The following is a 19,115-nucleotide window of genomic DNA, read 5'->3' as shown; positions in this document are numbered from 1 at the left end:
GCAGCACGTTGTCGCTCTTTTGTCATGCGAGAGCCTCCTGTGTAGACTCTCTCCCGCCCCCTTTTGGTACTGCCATGCTGGTATTCGTCTCGTTCCCCCCCACCCCCCGTCTCGACCGACATTCGTGACCTGCGCGCCCCCACGTGGGAAGAGCCGCACTCAGGGGCCCAAAGAGCCACTTGCGACTCGGGAGCCACACTTTGCCGACCCCTGGAGTAGACAATACTGACTTCGATGGACCAAGGGTCTGATTCGGTATAAGGCAGCTTCATTTGGTCATGTGTGTTTATGGTTGGCATTGAGTGGACTCTTATTTAAATATGATTTTTTGCTGATACAATTCACCTGATTTAAATCTTTTAACATTATACTCTTGCTTGTTCTTTGTGGATAGGTGGCAATGAATGGACTAAATCCTCTATCAAGTCTGGTGAGGTGTGTTCTTCTTATTCAATTTTCCCTTACAGAACAACTTATTCAGAGTATGCTTGCTTCTCAGCAAGGGTTGTGTACAGAATACACCTTTGTGGCTCTTTTTAAATTGATTTTTTATTTTTAGAAGAACAGATATCATAATTAGAGTGGAGAACAAGATAATCAAGGAGACAAAAGCAAGTCCAATCAGACACATATACAGAAGGTAACAAATTGCAAATAAATACAGAAAATCAGTGTATTTGCATAGTTCAAAACTGAACATCGTGTGGCACCAGTGTGCTGTGTGAACTGGCACACAACAAACACACAGATCCACATTTGAGACCAAAAGGTTGCAGCTGAAAAAATATATCCAAAAATCTCAAATGGTGAAATTTAGAAGCAGAGTTTAGCATGAACGGTAACTAGCTAATTTTTCCCAGTCAGGCCATGCTGTTGTGTGCCTTGTGTGCGCGTGAGGACTGAGTTATATGATCTGTCTTGGCATGCCATATCCTGTCATCCCAGATTGAGAGGCTCCCTTGTTGCTCCCCATTTGCAGGCCAATGACATTTTGTCCTTGACGAAGTTGCTCTTCTGAAAACCCTCGCCGGTACTTCTGTGCTTTCCTGTAAAGAAGAAGAAGAGTTGGTTTTTATATGCTGACTTTCTCTACCACTTAAGGAAGAATCAACCTGGCTTACAATCACCTTCCATTACCCTCCCCACAACAGACACCGTGTGAGGTTGGTGAGTCTGAGAGAGTGTGACTACTAGCCCGAGGTCACCCAGCTGGCTTCATGTGGAGGAGTGGGGAAACCAACCCGGTTCACCAGACTAGAGTCTGCCACTTATGTGGAGGAGTGGGGAATCAAACCTGGTTCTCCAGATCAGAGTCCACTGCTCCAAACCACTGTTCTTAGCCACTACAGCACGCTGACTCTCATACAGGTAACGTGTATATTATTACTTAAAATCTTTCTGTATTGCTTTGAGTGCTCAGCACATTTGTACAAGCAACTAAAATGATATAAAAATTAAATAAAGCAAAATACCTCTTTTAGTCACAAAAAGATTCCTGACCATTTTCAGGCTATGTGCTCCCCTCACCCTGATAATCTGGTGAATTTGGAGGGAAATTGGCCTGTTATGCAAATACATAAGTACTATGCTGTAACTTGACCATTTGTAGTTCTATGCTCATGGTTATTCCCCATTACCCGAATGCAAGGACAAGTAAAACTTCCCCGGCAATTCAGTAATGTTCTGATCTCTTTCAGGAATGGTTCCCACCCATTCAAAAGATCAGAATATCAGATCACCTTGGAATGCTATTGTTGATACATTAGACAGACCCACAAAATAGAGGGAGAAATGCTCTTTTATTATAGTCAAATCGATAGAAAGCTTTTCCAGGGGCTGAGGTCTTATGTAGTCTGGCTACCATCCAGCAAAACACTTAAATGGCTGCCCAAATGATCTGCTAGATTAAGACGAGAATGTGCAAGACTGAACACCATTGTTCTAGAAACTGATCTTTTACCATCATAAAATAACCAGCACAAAAAATTGAGCTATATTCCTCTTATTCCAGGGTTTGTATTCTTTAGAGACAATGTATTCCAGTCAGATAACAGAGTATCCCATTGTGGAGGGGCTCTGCTTTTAAAATCAACACATACAATAACTGTGTTGGATACAAGGCTTCTTTGAAGAATCCTAGATGAATGTAAATGGCTTGTTGGATTTTGCCTAAGAAAATAGTTTCATCACTTGAATTTCCAGTTTTCCATTCGTGTCCACAGACCCCAAAGCCTGCCACAGCACTCTGGATCTTTTCTCATTTTCATTCAGTGTGGGTAGAGAGGATACTTCCTTAGGTTTAACGGTTGCAAAGAAAGGTTTTGAAATGTGTAGGCTCTGTAAAGAGATGGCTCTGAATCCAAAGGATTATAAAGGAGGCCATTTGATGGCTAGTGGCTGCTGCTTTATTTTGAGCCAATGGCAGAAGAGAAGAAGAAGAGTTGGTTTTTATATGCCAACTTTATCACTTAAGGGAGAATCAAACCAGCTTACAATCTCCTTCCCTTCCCCTCCCCACAACAGACACCCTGTGAGGTAGGTGAGGCTGAGAGAGTGTGACAAGTCCAAGGTCACCCAGCTGGCTTCGTGTGCAGGAGTGGGGAAACAAATCCAGTTCACTGAATTAGCCTCCACCGCTCAGGTGGATGAGTGGGGAATCAAACCCGGTTCTCCAGATCAGAGTCCACCACTCCAAACCACCACTCTTAACCACATCACAAAGCCTGCTGGTACCATTTAGTGGCTTCCGGTCACATATGCCAATTTCCAACATTTTTCTCATCCTTTGAAAAACTTCATCTTGTCATAAAAATCCTTAACCTCTTGAAACTTTGAAATCATAGTGGAATATGGGTCAAAACAGGCAAGGTGCTAGAAAAACCATGATTGGATCTCCAGCACAATTTCCTTAATAAACAGTGGCCACAATAGCCTTCAGTTTGCTGCTTGCCTGAATGGCAAAAGAAGAAGAAGAAGGCAGCACCAGGAAGGTAACCTGGAAACCTCTGCATGAAAACATGTGCTCTGTCACTGATTTTCCCTTCTCATTTCCTGTTCTCCACTAAAAAGAAATTGACATTAATATGCAAAAGCTTAAGTGCAGAGGGCACATACTTTGAAAGGCCCTTTGAAACAAGCCCAGGAAATATTCATGCCCACATCTGTAAAGTTTTCACTCAGCTTAAAACGTTTAGAGAAGAACAAAATGATAAATCTTCCCATTGCTTAGAATCTTTTTCACATGAGATATAGAGTGCTGTAAATAACTCTAGGAGAGCCAGCATGGTATAGTGGTTAAGGTGTCAGACTTGGGAATCCCAGGTTCAAATCCCCACTCGCACCCTGGAAGCTTGCTGGGTGACCTTGGGCCCGTCACACATGCTCAGCCCATTTGGATGGGAGACCTCCAAGGAATACCAGAATCTTGATGAGGAAGCAGGCAACGGCAAACCACCTCCGCACGTCGTTTGCCTTGAAAACCCTGTAGGGTCACCATAAGCTGTGACTCTGGCAAAAAAGAAAAAAAACTCTGTGGGATCTAAGTAGCTAGCAAACTCACTTTGGTTCATAGTTATTCTCTCCCAGTTCAGACAACTGATTTGTCCTCAAGATTGATGCTTACCACTATAGTTTAAATGATAAATGAACACACTGGTTGGTATTAAGAGTCTAGTCATAAAGGCATACAGGCTCAGGATGTGCTACAGGAAATCAGGATGATACTAGTGATGCCAGCCCTTCATCAGCAAATGCTGGGAGGTTTGGGGGGCAGAGCCTGGAGTCAGTGGAGTTTCAGGGCAATGTTATAGCATTTCCAGGTGATGCTCTAAGAATTTCCACAATCATTATGGTCTTTCCAACAGTGATTGGAAAATTCTGAGAGTAGTTTGGAGGATGTGACATCACTTCTGGGGGAAGGGTTGATGGATGTCTGGGTAATGTTCTAGGATTCTCCTCAATCTCTATTGTCTTTATTACAGAGATTGGGTAAATTTCTAGAGTGGCACTATTGACCACACCTTTCCCCCATTTTTTCCCCTGCTCCTCAAGTGATCAAGGATAAGGTGAGAGGGGGGTAGGAGATTGCCCACTGCCATGGAGCAAATGGTAACCATAGGTGATACTAAAGGAGGTAGAAGAGTAACTAAACATGTGGTACAAATCTTTTTAATGCTTTTTGTTAAGGTGAGTGTTTCACATATGTAAAAACAAAAATAATTACACCAAATGTTTTCAAAATAGATTGATTTGGGGTTTTCCCCATTTTAATCTTGAAAATATCTAGAAACAAACCACTGCATCTCATTAAATCTGTTTTAAATAGAGCATCTAGGACACTTAGACAATATCTGAAAATATTCCTGGCAAAATGTCCTAAATCCACTTTGTGCCATAAGGTTGAAACCAATTTCTTTAAAATAACATCTTTAACATGTGTCCTAAAACTGTTATCAGGGAATGGAAAGGTATGATCCTTACCTGTGAAACCAGGATGGATCCCCTCTATAACATCCATCATCCCTCGTTACAGCCTCACTGCCCAAAGCCAGTAAAGTTCTTTGCACAGCCGCCATGTCTTTTCCTGCAAATGTATAAAAATACATTGTTGACTTTTAAATTATTCAGTTCTATATTCAGCAGTACTGTGAATGTCAATTTAATCCCAAAGCTTTTCACTTCTTTATTTTCTGTATCTTGAAGTGCAACATCAGGAAGCTCTTAGCCCACAGCCACATTTCCCACCTCAACCTGGCAAAGCACTCCATTGTTTTCCCGGAGTCACATGGTGCCCCTGAAGCTGGCGAAGCAGACAGTGTCAGGGCATTTGGGAAACTGAGCTGTTTGCCTAGGGTTGCCAGGTCCCTCTTTGCCACCGACGGGAGGTTTTTGGGGCGGAACCTGAGGAAGGCATGGTTTGGGGAGGGGAGAGACTTCAATGCCATTGAATCCAATTGGCAGAGTGGCCATTTTCTCCAGGTAGGGTTGCCAGGTCCCCCTTTGCAACCGGCAGGAGGTTTTTAGGGTGGAGCCTGAGGAAGGCAGGGTTTGGGGAGGGGAGGGACTTCAATGCCATAGAGTCCAATTGCCAAAGTGGCCATTTTCTCCAGGTGAACTGATCTCTATCGGCTGGAGATCAGTTGTAATAGCAGTAGATCTCCAGCTAGTACCTGGAGGTTGGCAGCCCTATCTCCAGGTGAACTAATCTCTATTAACTGGAGATAAGTTGTAATAGCAGATCTCCAGCTAGTACCTGGAGGTTGGCAACCCTATGTTTGCCACATCTCCTTGCTCTTGGCTCTCTCCATTGAAATCGGTTCCCAATTGTAATCATTTTGTTTAAAATTGTATATCCTGTTTTGTGGGGCTAGGGCCTCAGCTTTGGGGATCTGGGCCAGCGTGCCCTTCAGCACCATGCTCTAGCCTCAGGCCTTCAGGTGGCCTCAGAGTTTTTCACTCATCCTAGGCTGCCACTTCTCTTTCTCTAGGCCCTCCTGAAATGACAGAGTTTAGCTTCCCCTTCTCTTGCTGGCCTCTTATAAGTCCAACTCTGTAGACACACCTGCCCAGTAGGGCAAGCCTGTCCCTCACAGTGGGGACCAGCCTCTGCAAGAGGCCAAATGTGGGCTGGATGGCCCATCCTCAAGCTGGCATCGGAGACAAAATGTGTCTCCTTAAAGGGCCAGACCAACACAGGTGGCAGGCATGAAAGCCCCCTGCCTGTATCTTAGGGTTGCCAACATTCAGGTGGTAGCTGGAGATCTCCCACTGTTACAAAAGATCTCCAGGTGACAGAGAACAGTTCCCTGAAGAAATTATGAACATATGAACCTGCCTTATACTGAATCAGACCCTTGGTCCATCAAAGTCAGTACTGTCTACTCAGATCGGCAGCGGCTCTCCAGGGCCTCAGGCAGGGGTCTTTCACGTCACCTACCTAGAATCATAGAGTTGGAAGAGACCACAAGGGTCATCTAGTCCAACCCACTGCACAATGCAGGAAATTCACAACTACCTCCCACACACACACCCAGTGACTCCTACTCCATGTCCAGAAGATGGCCAAGATGCCCTCCCTCTCATGATCTGCCTAAGGTCATAGAATCAGCATTGCTGACAGATGGCCATCTAGCTTCTGCTTATAAACCTCCAGGGAAGGAGTGCTTACCACCTCCCGAGAAAGCCTGTTACACTGAGGAACCGCTCTAACTGTTAGAAAATTCTTCTTAATGTCTAGACAGAAACTCTTTTGATTTAATTTCAACCCATTGGTTCTGGTCCGACCTTCTGGGGCAACAGAATACAAATACACAATACAAATACCTGCCTAGTCCCTTTAACTGGAGATGCCGGGGATTGAATGTAGGACCTTCTGTATGCCACATACTGTATGAAGCTCTACCACTGAGCCACAGCCCCTCACAATTATATGCTATTGAAGTCCCTCTCCTCTCCAAACCCCACCTTCCTCAGGCTCCACCCCCAAAACCTCCAGGTTTTTCTCAACCTGGAGCTAGCAACCCTTCTGTATCGCCTATTGTCTTATTTGAAATATTTGTATATATATAAACAAAAGCATTCAAACCATCAGCAATAAAATATAGCCTCAAAATTTTGAAACAGCAACCAGTTAAACTAGCAGTGGAAATCACCATAATAACTGGGCATAAAGCAACCAGCATAACCCGCAGGGAGAAAACAGGTAAAGAGATAAGTCAATTAAAATTACGCAGGTCCATGACTGCCCATTGTTACACTCTTCAGTGATCCCTGGTCTTTGGGTCATAAAGGACTGTTGCAAAAGTTCCCTGCCTCCTGCTTCAGGCCCAATAAACATTCTTCCACTACCTCTAAGACTGCATGCTCCTTTGTGCTATCTATAACATCAGTTTATAATGGTTCTCCATTATTTCCTTGTTCCCCTTTGTTTCCTAAATAGCAAGGTATTTTTATTAGCTACCACAATACAAATGCTAATCTATGCAAAGCTGTCAAAGTACTCCTGGTTCCATGCTAGGAACCTGAAATCGACAGTCCTGATTTGGATTGGGACCATGGTGCACAGGGAGAGGTTGCTTATGTCTTCTTCCCTGTGCAGTTCTGCCAACCTGAAATGATCCCAGGGAGCTATTTGCCCCACTGGGGGCTCCTAGGGTTGCCAACCTCCAGGTACTAGCTAGAGATCTCCTGCTATTATAACTGATCTCCAGCCGATAGAGACCAGTTCACCTGGAGAAAATAGCTGCTATGGCCTGGAAGTTCCTCCCCAAACCCCGCCCTCCTCAGGCTTCCCCCCCCCCCCCAAATCTCCCACTGGTGGCAAAGAGGGATTTGGCAGCCCTAGGGGCTCCACATGCATTGAGGAGGTAAACTAGGTGTCCCTGATGAGCAATACAATACGTGGACCTGGGAAAAATGTAATGTATAGTTAGGTTTAGAGTCAAAATAGGAAGAACACTAGATCTCTGATTGGCATTCACAAGCATTTTTATAGCTACATAGCTTCCACTAGGGGTTAATATAGGTCAGATATATGACATGGGGAAGAGAACACGGTAATTTGTCTCTTTTCCCTGATGCTGTTTTCCTGACTTCAGACCACACCTTACATTTGCTATTTTTCCGGCTGGGAGAAAGATTACTTCAAGTACACTAATAAACAGTGCAACAATCTCAAAATCAAAATAAGTACACAAGAAAAACCGTGCTGGATCAGACCAAGGCCCATCAAGTCCAGGAGCCAACCAGGTGCCTCTAGAAAGCCCACAAACAAGACGACTGCAGAAGCATCCTGCCTGTGTTCCACAGCACCTAATATTATATGCATGCTCCTCTGATCTTAAAGAGATTAGGTATGCATCATTGACTAGTAGCCATGGATAGCCCTATCCATCATGAACATGTCCACTCCCCTCTTAAAGCCTTCCAAGTTGGCAGCCATCACCACATCCTGGGGCAGGGAGTTCCACAGTTTAACTATGTGCTATGTGAAGAAATACTTCCTTTTATCAGTTTTGAATCTGTCACCCTCCAGCTTCAGCAGATGACCCCGCATTCTAGTATTATGAGAGAGGGAGAAAAGCTTCTCCCTGTCCACCCTCTCCAAACCATGCATAATTTTATAGACCTCTATCATGTCTCCCCTTAACCACCTTCTTTCCAATCTGAAACAGCCCTAAGCGTTTTAACTGTTCTACCAGTACAATCCCAAGCAGAGCTACACTTCTTTTCGATGGGTTTAGGACTGCACTGTAAAAGTACTCTAGAAATGCCAAACACGGTGTTAAAATGAATTCTTATTTTCCTAAGTGGGGTCCTTCAACATATTATGGATGACCTTGGCCTTCTCCCTATTATTGACAAAGCCATCACCATCCAGGTCATGCAATCTAATATAAGCATCTTCCTTATACTGGGTAAATTGGGCCCAGTCCTGTCTGTGCTGGAGACTTGCTGGTCAAGGTAACAGGCAAAGATAATTCCTAACTCTAGTTTCCCACCTCTTTTATATAACATACAGCACAGCACAACCATCTCTGACAGTTGAAAATGGCTATCAGTGTTGTTTGCTTCATTCCAATCCACAAACTCAAAACTCCTAATCAAATGAAAGTGAATCGGTATATCAAACATCTGCTATTTCTGCTTGTTCTTTTCCTCCATGGAGCAGTTATTGAGCAGCATTTCTTGTTTCCCTGAGGATTACTGATTCATCTCCTGCCTCAACCGCTCCATGGGGGCAAAGCAGACATTATTTTCGTGAGGAAGGAGAGGTTGTTTCACACCTGCTGAGGCATGAAGCCTTTGGCTAGAACTCTCTCGCTCCTCCATGCCCATCATAATTGAATATCTGCAAAAGTGACTAAACTGTACAAGACATGAAGATAAGTGAACGAACAAGCCCACAGGCTGACAGTCTAATTTAAAACGCAAAATTAGACAGGAAGAGTGAGGAAGATACTAAACTGAACACTGGGCAAAAATAAGAATAGAAAATAATCACAAATAAGGAAGAGGGCTTGCATGGGCTATAGGAGCTAGTTTTTGTTTTGTGGTGGGCTGCAAGAGTTTATTCTGACTCAACTACACAGATTAGACAGCTGCTGCACACATGCTTTTCCTCTACATGGAGATTAGTGGGGTGTGAGAAAAATGTCATGCGTGAAATGGGCCTTAATGTGGCTACTTTTCTGAAAGATGTTCATAACTATTCAGTACAGGGTATTTGAAATAATTCACCATGCAGTGGATTAAAATGATTGTGTAATTTGACCCTACATAATGGTGAAGGGAGGGGAAAGGCCAACACAGGAAACCAAATTAAAGATAAAGTGAGACACCATATCGTCTGGCTGATTGTCCAAATAGGATTGTACCAGTAGAGTATTTTGAAAATGAAAGATGCTGCAGACTTGTTTTCAGAAAACCAAACAAGAAAGAATACCAACTGAAATACAAAATACCCTGAATGTTTATTCTTTCCTCGGGTATCTGAAGAAGTAAGCTGTGGCTCACCAAAGCTCATACCCTGCCAGATATTTTGTAAGTCTTTAAGGTGCTACTGGACTCTTGCTCTTTTCTGTTAAGAACATAAGAACATAAGAAAAGCCCTGCTGGATCAGACCAAGGCCCATCAAGTCCAGCAGTCTGTTCACACAGTGGCCAACCAGGTGCCTCTAAGAAGCCCACAAACAAGACGGCTGCAGCAGCACCATCCTGCCTGTGTTCCACAGCACCTAAGATAATAGGCATGCTCCTCTGATCCTGGAGATAATAGGTATGCATCATGACTAGTATCCATTTTAACTAGTAGCCATGAATACCCCTTTCCTCCATGAACATGTCCACTCCCCTCTTAAAGCCTTCCAAGTTGGCAGCCATCACCACATTTTGGGGCAGGGAGTTCCACAATTTAACTATGCATTGTGTGAAGAAATACTTCCTTTGATCTGTTTTTAATCTGTCACCCTCCAGCTTCAGCAGATGGCCCCGTGTTCTAGTATTATGGGAGAGGGAGAAAAACGTCTCCCTGTCCACTCTCTCCAAACCATGCATAATTTTATAGACCTCTATCATGTCTCCCCTCAGCTGCCTTCTTTCCAAGCTAAACAGCCCTAAGCGTTTTAACCGCTCCTCATAGGGCAGTTGCTCTAGTCCTCTAATCATTTTGGTTGCTCTTTTCTGCACCTTCTCAATCTCTGTAATATCCTTTTTTAGGTGTGGTGACAAGAATTGTACACAGTATTCCACGTGTGGTCTCACCATAGATTTGTACAAGGGCAGTATGATATCAGCAGTTTTATTCTCAATTCCTTCTTCCCTCAGTTCAGCATTTCACCATACCCATACAGCTGCCTTACACTAAGTAATACTATTGGTCTATCAGAGGGTAGTATTGTCTGCTCTGATTGGCAGCATATCTCCAGCATCTTAAACAGAGGCCTTTCACATCACTCACTACCTGATCCTTTTAACTGCAGATGCTGGGGACTGAACTTGGTGAAGCAGATACTTTACCACTGAGCCATAGCCCCATTCAAACCAAATGGCCACACATCAAGTTAAGTAGGAGAATCTGCATTTGGACATCCTCACATTATCTTTAAAAAGCAGCCACAAAGAATAGGATTGCAAACCTCCAGGCAGTGGCTGGAGATCTTCCGCTTTTATAGCTGATCTCCAGCCATCAGAGATCAGTTCACCTGGAGAAAATGGCTGCTTTGGAAGGTGGACAAGGATTCTTCCTAAACTACAGAACAAGGCCACGTACAATTTCTATCCTTTACCACTCCCTGATGACCAAGGTAAATGTTGCAGGGAGATATCTGTTTATATTTATTTACGTGTCTGCCTATTCCTGTATAAGCAGGGTTGCTGTCTATTTTTAACAGAAAATGGAGCATGAAGATGAAGAAAACGAATCCTTTCCTCCGTCCCTTCTTAGCTATTCGCACTCTGTTGTTTTAGGCATTTTTCATCTAGCTTGACTGACGGTGGTGGAGACAGGCTGGGAGAAAAATGCTTCAAACTAAAACATTCAGTGCAATGTTAAGCAGAGTTACACCCTTCCAAGTTCATTGAAGGCAATGGGCTTAGAAAAGTTAACTCTGTTTAGGTTTGCACTGATCGTAAGGACGAGGGGAATGGGGCTGAGTTCAGTGTTCCTTACCTGATGGCACCATTTTAATTGAAAAATACACTACCAACCCCTACTATATACATGAACAAATAGACTCGTGAATAAATATGTGGATTCCCCTACCATGTCCAGTTTGGCTATGATTTTCTGAATTATAATGTGATAATTTATTGGATAGGCATTGTGAACCCTCAAAACATACTGGACTTAAATAACCTCTTATGGATGGGCCACTTAGCTCTATTCCTGTTAACTCATAATGCCAGGAACAGAGCTAAGTGGCCCATCCATAAGATGTTGAAAGAAGGCCTGTATTTTGACAGTTGCCATTTCCAATGTGGATATTTTGGCTTCCATTCAGGGTTACCAGATGTCTCTAGAAGCATGATAGATGTCCTTCATGGAATGTGTTTCATTCTGTATCACAACACAGATGTAGAAATAAATGGATATTCCTTATTTCAGAAATATATGGACAAGGTGGAAATACTGCAGAGCAGCAAATTGACAAAATGTATTGAAGGCAATTGGGCAACTGGGCATGAATCTGTTGGGGAAGTGAATGCTTTAGATCAATGGTTTTCATCGTCTATCTCAACAACCCTGGGAATCCTTGAAAGCTTATCATAGGTTACTCATTGAGGAGATCTGTAATGGCAGATGAGCTTGTGGAAGACTGTTAGCCCACCACTATTGATACTTCCCTGCAATGTGTAGTCACAGGAGTATGTTGGATACATTCTCACTACCCATGGTGCAACAGTTAGGTAAAACAGCCTGACCATTGCAATATATAAACATACATCGCACTACATACACTTTGCTAGGAAATGTTCTACAAACAAGTAGGTGTTTTGGGTTGAGCTGGAAAAATTAACTGGAGATGTAAAATTTGGAGATATGACTTTTTTGTCATTTGGAGGTATGAAAAACATAGATATAATCAGGTTGATGTTGACAGACTACTCCTCCAGCAGGAAGCGAAGTTTGTCCATATTTTTCAGTCTTAATACCCCAAAGGATTAAATACATCTTGGGACTTATCTTGTTTTATTTAGGTATTATTCCTTTAACTTACCCCTACTGGTAATTAACATCCAATAAGCACCTTCAGCTGTTACTGTACTTCAATGCTATTTCTAGTCCCTCCACAAAATTGTATTAGAGAACTTCTCTCATTCTGACGTGTTAACTAGCCACTGAGCAGTCCACGTGTTAGTATTATCTTTTAAATATATACTAATATACAATAACACTGTTGTCAAATGAACTTTTTATATCTAAAAATGTTTAAAATATACTTAATATGATAAAATAATTTGTGTTAAAAATCTTCTGGTGTTAAAAATTTTTCTTTGGCAGACTACATGTTACATAGTAGTCCTTATGCTATGTTCCCTTAATATATAGCCTATTCTGAGGAAGATTACCGGTAATCATCGAAACAGGAAGATTACCGGATCCCTGTATTCCTACACTCTTGATACAGGTCAAGGGAACTCTACAGCAGCTCTTTATGTCCAAGAATTAATGCTACATAGCAAACAAAGTGGATAGTCTTGCAGGCACCTTTACCAGGTTCACACTGTGAACTAAAAGGATCATATTCCGTGGACATTTTGTATTTTTGTACTTTTGTATTTCGTATATAATTGTATTTTGTATACAAGCTGTGTCTTGTTACACTTTCTTGATATATTTATAACAACCTACAGGTAGTGACTGGAGATCTTCTGCTATTACAACTAATCTCCAGGCGACCGAGATCATTTTGCCTGGAGAAAATGGCCGCTTTGGCAGTTGGACTCTGTGGCATTGAAGTCCCTCTCCTCTCCAAATCCTGCCCTCCTCAGGCTCCAACCTCAAAATCCCCAGGTTTTTCCCAACATTAAGTACAGCATTCACATACAGGATCCATTAAAGGTAAAGGTCCCCTGTGCAAGCACCAGGTCATTCCTGACCCATGGGGTGACGTCACATCCCGACTAGAGCTGTTGAAAAAAAATTCGGTATAGTTCGGATTTGGCCGAATTCGGCCCTTCTGGATTCGGGATATGCCGAAGTCTGAACTCCCCCGTTTTGGGTCCGTGCAATCTGGCGCGAATTCAAAGTTCGGGAAAAAAATTCGGCCGAATAAAGCCATTAAAAACACAACTGCGCCTTTCCACGGCTCCAGGGGGGGCATTTTTTGGGGTAGAGGTCCCAAACTTTCAGCAGAGCTTCAAAGGACCCTTCTTGCAAGACCCCCCAAGTTTTGTAAAGATTGGGTCAGGGGGGGCTGAGATATGGGCCCTGAAAGGGGTCCCCCACCCTTAATGTGCAGCTCTGAGCACCCACGCACAAAGCTCCCAGCCCCGACAAACAGCTGAGCTGCGGGGAGCAAGGGCGGGGCAGGTGCGAAGAAGTTTGCAAAGCAACACAACTGCAAAGCAACACAACCATGCAAAGCAACACGTTTGCAACCATGCAAAGCAACACCTGACACCTGGGAGTTTGCAAACCATGGAAAGGGACAGAGGCAGCTAGCTATGCATAATGAGCAGGAGGGGGTGGAATTTCCCCTTTTGCATCAGACTTGAGTCGGGACCAGGCAAATGCATTCTTTAAGTCACCATTTGAAAACCAGTTTTGAGCAAGCATCAAAATAGACCTAACCGATCTTATGAATGAGGGAAAACCTGAGGACACACAACTGAAGCCCCCCCCTCAAACCAGGGAGAGAGAGACTCAAGGGGGCACACACACCCCAGGCAGAACGGGCGAAAGCCCCCTTTGGCTTCCCCCCACCCACCCACAGAAACTGCTCCCTCCCCACACACACACAGACTCTGCTTTCCCCCACACACACACACACACAGGAGAAAAATTATAGATTAAAGCCCCCAAAGGGGTCTTACTGTGGCTGTCTTCTGTTCCATCAGGAGGGGCTGGGAGGACTGGGTAATCCAATACGATTCTATTTAAGCACGGGAGGTTTTGCCTTGGATTTGCTGCTCTGGAGATGCATACAGGATCGGGTGATCCATTCATCCCAATAGGGAAAAAGGGAAAGCCCATATCTCGGGACCCCCTGACCCAACGTTTACAAAACTTGGGGGATCTCTTAAGAAGGCTCGTCTGAAGCTATGCTGAATGTTTGGGGGCTGCACCCCCAAAATGCGCCCCCTGCAGCCACGGAAAGAGAAAAGGGGGGAGCCCATATTTCTGCCCCCACTGAACCCATCTTTACAAAACTTGGGAGGTTTCTTAAGAAGGCTCATCTGAAGCTATGCTGAAAGTTTGGTGGCTGCACCCCCAAAAAAGCACCCCCTGCAGCCACGGAAATGGAAAAGGGGGAGGGAAAAGGGATGGAGCCCATATCTCAGGACCCCCTGACCCAATGTTTACAAAACTTGGGGGGTCTCTTTAGAAGGCTCGTCTGAAGCTATGCTGAATGTTTGGGGGCTGCACCCCCAAAAATGCGCCCCCTGCAGCCACGGAAAGAGAAAAGGTGGGAGCCCATATTTCTGCCCCCACTGAACCCATCTTTACAAAACTTGTGGGGTCTCTTAAGAAGTCTTGTCTGAAGCTATGCTGAAAGTTTGGGAATTGCACCCCCCAAAAAGCACTCCCTGCAGCCATGGAAATGGAAAAAGGGGGAGGGAAAAGGGGTGGAGCCCATATCTCGGGACCCCCTGACCCAATGTTTACAAAAATTGTGGGGTCTCTTAAGAAGGCTCGTCTAAAGCTCTGCTGAGAGTTTGGGGTCTCTACCCCCAAAAATGCGCCCCCTGCAGCCACGGAAAGGAGCGAATGTGCACACGCACCCCCCCCCCACGAAGATTTCTCTCTCTTTCTCTCCCTGGCCAGGCTGCACAGCAGCTGATTCCTCCAGTACTCAATCCTGACTGATTGGCCAGAAGAAGACCCAGCTTGGCCACTGATTGGCCGGGGGAGAATGCTGCTTACTGACGGTTATGCTGCTGAGCCCTGAATTTGCCGAATTTATTCGTGAACTCCCGAACTCGCTGAATTCGGCTCCCCCTTTTCCCGCCATTTTTGAGTTCAGTTCGTCCCGAACTAAAAACCGCCGAATCAGGGGAAATTCGGCTGTTTTTCGGTTCGGGCCGAACCGAATCGACAGCCCTAATCCCGACTTTTACTAGGCAGACTTTGTTTACAGGGTGATTTGCCAGTGCCTTCCCCAGCCATCTTCCCTTAACCCCCAGCAAGCTGGGTCCTCATTTTACCGACCTCAGAAGGATGGCAGGCTGAGTCAACCTTGAGCCGGCTACCTGAAACCAACCTCCGTTGGGATCGAACTCAGGTCGTGAACAGAGCTTGGACTGCAGTACTGCAGCTTACCACTCTGCGCCACGGGGCTCCTAACAGGATCCATTAGGACGGTTTAAAGTCTAAATAAGCTAAGGTTCCAACATCTAATTATGGTTGCCTATAGGTTTTGCTAGAAATAGGCTTGTGAACACTGGCAGAAGGTTAGCAAAAAAGTTTTCTACAAACACAAAATTTTACAAGGGCGTAGGAATGGATACACAGATGGAAGCCATTAGTTGAACAGGGCTACTTGTCCTTAAAATGACATCACATTTTGGTGCCCACTTTTGAAATGGTAGAAGAAATAAGGGAGCCAACACAGAGAACTGTGCAAATAAGCAGGCCACAATGACCATCTTTCCAGTCGTTATGTTGTACAGTGGCAGAAACGTAGGCATAATCTGCCGAACCCAACAGCTGCAGGGCAGCCTGCACACCACCCCAGTTTATCTGCTGCATGTGTTGGAGGAATAACTGGCAACAGAAGAATGACTAGAGTAGCCAGCTCCAGGTTGGGATACATCTGGAGATTTTTGGGGGCGGAGCCTGAGGAGGGCAGGGTTTGGGGAGGGGAGGGACTTCAATGCCAGAGAGTCCACCTTCCAAAGTGGCCATTTTCTCCAGGTGACCTGATCTCTGTTGGCTGGAGATCAGTTGTAATAGCTGGAGATCGCCAGCCACCACCTGGAGGTTGGCAACCCTAAACATAGGGCTGCCAGGTCCTTCTTTGCAACCGGCAGGAGGTTTTCAAGGTGGAGCCTGAGGAGGGCAGGGTTTGGGGAGGGACTTCAATGCCATAGAGTCCAATTGCCAAAGCAGCCGTTTTCTCCAGGTGAACTGATCTCTATCGGCTGGAGATCAGTTGTCACAGCAGGAGATGTCCAGCTACTACCTGGAGGTTGGCAACCCTACCTAAGCATGACACAGGTGAGTTCCTACCCAAAGCAAAGCATCAGTTGTGACAACAAACAGTAACATAAAGCAGTGTAAAAACAACATGAACACAAGTCTCACTCCTCTTTTTAAAAGCCCAAGGTGGACCAAGGGTATCCTCCCCAACCAGGAAATCCTATGACCATCAAACTGTGATGCAGGCCCAAAAGGTGGAATAAGGCCAAATAGAGATGGCACTCAACCCAGAAGGAAAGGAGACATCGGTGCATGGATTCCCTTTTTTTCCTTCCCCAACTATGGGCACAAATTGGCCCCACTTGAGCGCAGGAGAAACCATTAGCCCTTGGAAACAGACTTTTCATATTATCACATTTTGCTGTTTATGCCAAAGCAATTATTTAGACAACAGCAGCCATCTTCTTGGTTTTTGTGTATTCCTGTCAAACTGATCAAATTTAATCATGAATTAGCACAAAATATTCTATTAAGTACTGGGGGGGGGAATTAAAATACTTCACAGAAGATAACAAATCACTTAGAAAAACATGGTAGTGAGGCAAGGCAAACAAGAGAAAAAGATAATGACATTAGGGAATTTTTCCCCTTAGAGAAATGCATGATTAACACCCATCTGTGTAGCGTAAGACAAAGAATGCAACTGTCACATCAGTGACGGCTCATATATACAAAGAGGTGTACCTTCCCATAAATCCACCGTCTGGAAAATATCTGTTGTTCTTACTCCGTAAATTTCTGCAGCTTTCAAGAACTGAGAAATTTGCTCCATTTGTTTGAAAGCCATCTTTGATTCTGAGATCTTTGGAATGGGTTCTTTTCCCCTCGGATGTAAACTGTTTATTAACTTGCACAGCAGCTGGAACATTGAAGGTAGAAGCAGAATTGAAAGGGGAAAAACAATCAATTAGTTCCAGTTGACAGAAGACCAAATGTATGTTCTTTAATTTATGCTCAGTGGGCACTCGGATGCCGCTAGTAGCAGTAAATTTTTAATTAAAACAATAAAAAAACAGAAATGTATATAATTGAGAATAATTCCAGCAAGCCTGTTAAAAACTCCCAGCCCGAGCTTTTGTATCCACAGCTGGACAAAACATGCATGGATGCACTTGAGCTTAGAAAATCAAATCATTTGCTAAAGGTTACATAAGAATTGACAGTTGCATGGGAGAGCAAAAATTAGTCTAAGTTCAACTTAAGTACTATCACTTGGTTTGCTGTTTTAAAAAAACACAATGGAATACTCTTTGCATCGTGGTACTTATTTGGCAAACAGATGAACTATGATTTAAAGTCTTTATAATGGTTGTTGTCTCCAAAATTGGATCAGGACTATATTACACGCACAATTTTCTTATGTTTTTTTTTAAATAAATATCATTAATTGGTTTCAAAAAAAGATAAGCCTGGTATTAAAAAGCTTAGTTTTTTTTTTGAAAGAAAATCTGCCCTAATTGTCAGAGAAATGGTAATCTGTAGTTACCATATTACATAATCATCCATCTGTCTCTGGAAGCATATGTTTGCTGCTCTTGTGAAGATCTCCAGATCATGATACATCATAGTTTTAAACGTTTTAACTGTTGTCTGCTTGGAGTCCTCATAAGAGATACAGGGTTAAGAAACCGAACGAATAAATTCACAATAATACAGCATAATTTGAGTTTATATCCCATTCCTAAAAACCGAATGAGTAAATTCACAACAATGCAGCATAATTTGAGTTTATATCCCATTCCTGAAAATATAATTTACCATGCAATCTTATGTAGGATCCATGTAGGACCATTCTAAGTCCACTGAAGTGAATGGGCTAATATTTCTTGCTTCCAAGGGATGTGTTTAGGAGTACAGTACTTGAGTTAATTGATTAGCTTTACCCAGTGTAAATAAAGAGGGGGGAAAGTTAAGGACCAAGTGTTATTGTATACAAATATTACTATTTGAAACATTTGGAACATCAGATGTTACTTACTGTTCCATCCATTAGCCATTTCTGAAAATGTTGCCTTCCAGGAGGGGGCTGCTCTGTATTTTCACCACACTGTACAATAATCCAGTCCACCAACCGACTTTCCAATTCGGGGTCATACTTCTGTTCAATCTTCTCCTGGACTTCTCGGCTTAAACCATAGCTTGGTCCCCTGTTGGCCATCTCTAGGAAGAAGAAAAACCACTTGATTTAATTTGTAAGGAGCACATTATGCAGCATCTATTCAGAACACTCTGGGAAAAAAAGATTCTAAAGCGCCCCCAAAAGCTTTCAAAAATGTCGCAAGCGTAAAAAACAACAACAACTCAGGATTATTTCTTTTAACGTGATGCCAAAGATTTTTAAGTTTATATATAAACCCCTCAACGCTTAGCAGAAGTTGGAAGCGATGTTCCTACAGTTGCTAGGAAGAGATGTAAGCATTTCAGGTTAACATTGCAAATCCAGAAGTATAATTTTTGGGGGGTTTAAAGAACCGGAAAAAAAGACTATACAGGAGGACTTAAGATATCCTTTCAGTGACGCAGTGAGCTTCTCTCAGCAGTGATCGAGGTCTGGAAATGCAGGGACCATCGAAGCCAGGAAGGTTGGCTAAAATTTAAGACGAGATCAAGGCTGCTGCAACGTGCTGCTGCTCTCGGTACTGCTGCTGCAGAAGCATCGTGATTTGAAGGAGGGTGTATTGATTTGATTTGATTTTTTCCCCACAGATGAGGAGGGTCAAAGCAGGGGCGTTGCTAAGAGCCGGGAAAGAGGCCC

General features: G+C 43.7%; 1 protein-coding gene across 2 annotated transcripts; it reads right to left on the bottom strand.

Moving 5' to 3' along the window:
* Window positions 1-903: 903 nt before the first annotated feature.
* Window positions 904-19,115, bottom strand: TAGLN3 (transgelin 3). Of its 2 annotated transcripts, none has more exons than XM_056858380.1 (5): window positions 18,859-19,115; window positions 18,339-18,520; window positions 17,045-17,219; window positions 4,480-4,582; window positions 904-1,046 (listed from the first exon to the last, which is right to left on the bottom strand). In XM_056858380.1, the coding sequence occupies exons 2-5, from the start codon at window positions 18,516-18,518 to the stop codon at window positions 905-907; spliced, it is 600 nt and encodes a 199-aa protein (XP_056714358.1). In that variant the 5' UTR covers window positions 18,519-18,520; window positions 18,859-19,115; the 3' UTR covers window position 904. The 2 variants fall into 2 exon arrangements, with proteins under 2 accessions (XP_056714358.1, XP_056714357.1); XM_056858379.1 differs by having other exon boundaries at window positions 18,851-19,114.

Source organism: Euleptes europaea, chromosome 12 (assembly GCF_029931775.1).
Source record: "Euleptes europaea isolate rEulEur1 chromosome 12, rEulEur1.hap1, whole genome shotgun sequence".
Taxonomy (NCBI): domain Eukaryota; kingdom Metazoa; phylum Chordata; class Lepidosauria; order Squamata; family Sphaerodactylidae; genus Euleptes; species Euleptes europaea.
This window is presented reverse-complemented; position numbering and strand designations above follow the sequence as displayed.

Coding starts and splice junctions, on each gene's coding strand:
- TAGLN3 (XM_056858380.1), bottom strand. CDS start 18,518: ATGGCCAACAGGGGACCAAGCTATGGTTTAAGCCGAGAAGTCCAGGAG. Junction 17,220..18,338: donor AATGGCTAATGGATGGAACA/GTAAGTAACATC, acceptor TCAATGTTCCAG/CTGCTGTGCAAGTTAATAAA. Junction 4,583..17,044: donor GACGGTGGATTTATGGGAAG/GTACACCTCTTT, acceptor ATACATTTGCAG/GAAAAGACATGGCGGCTGTG.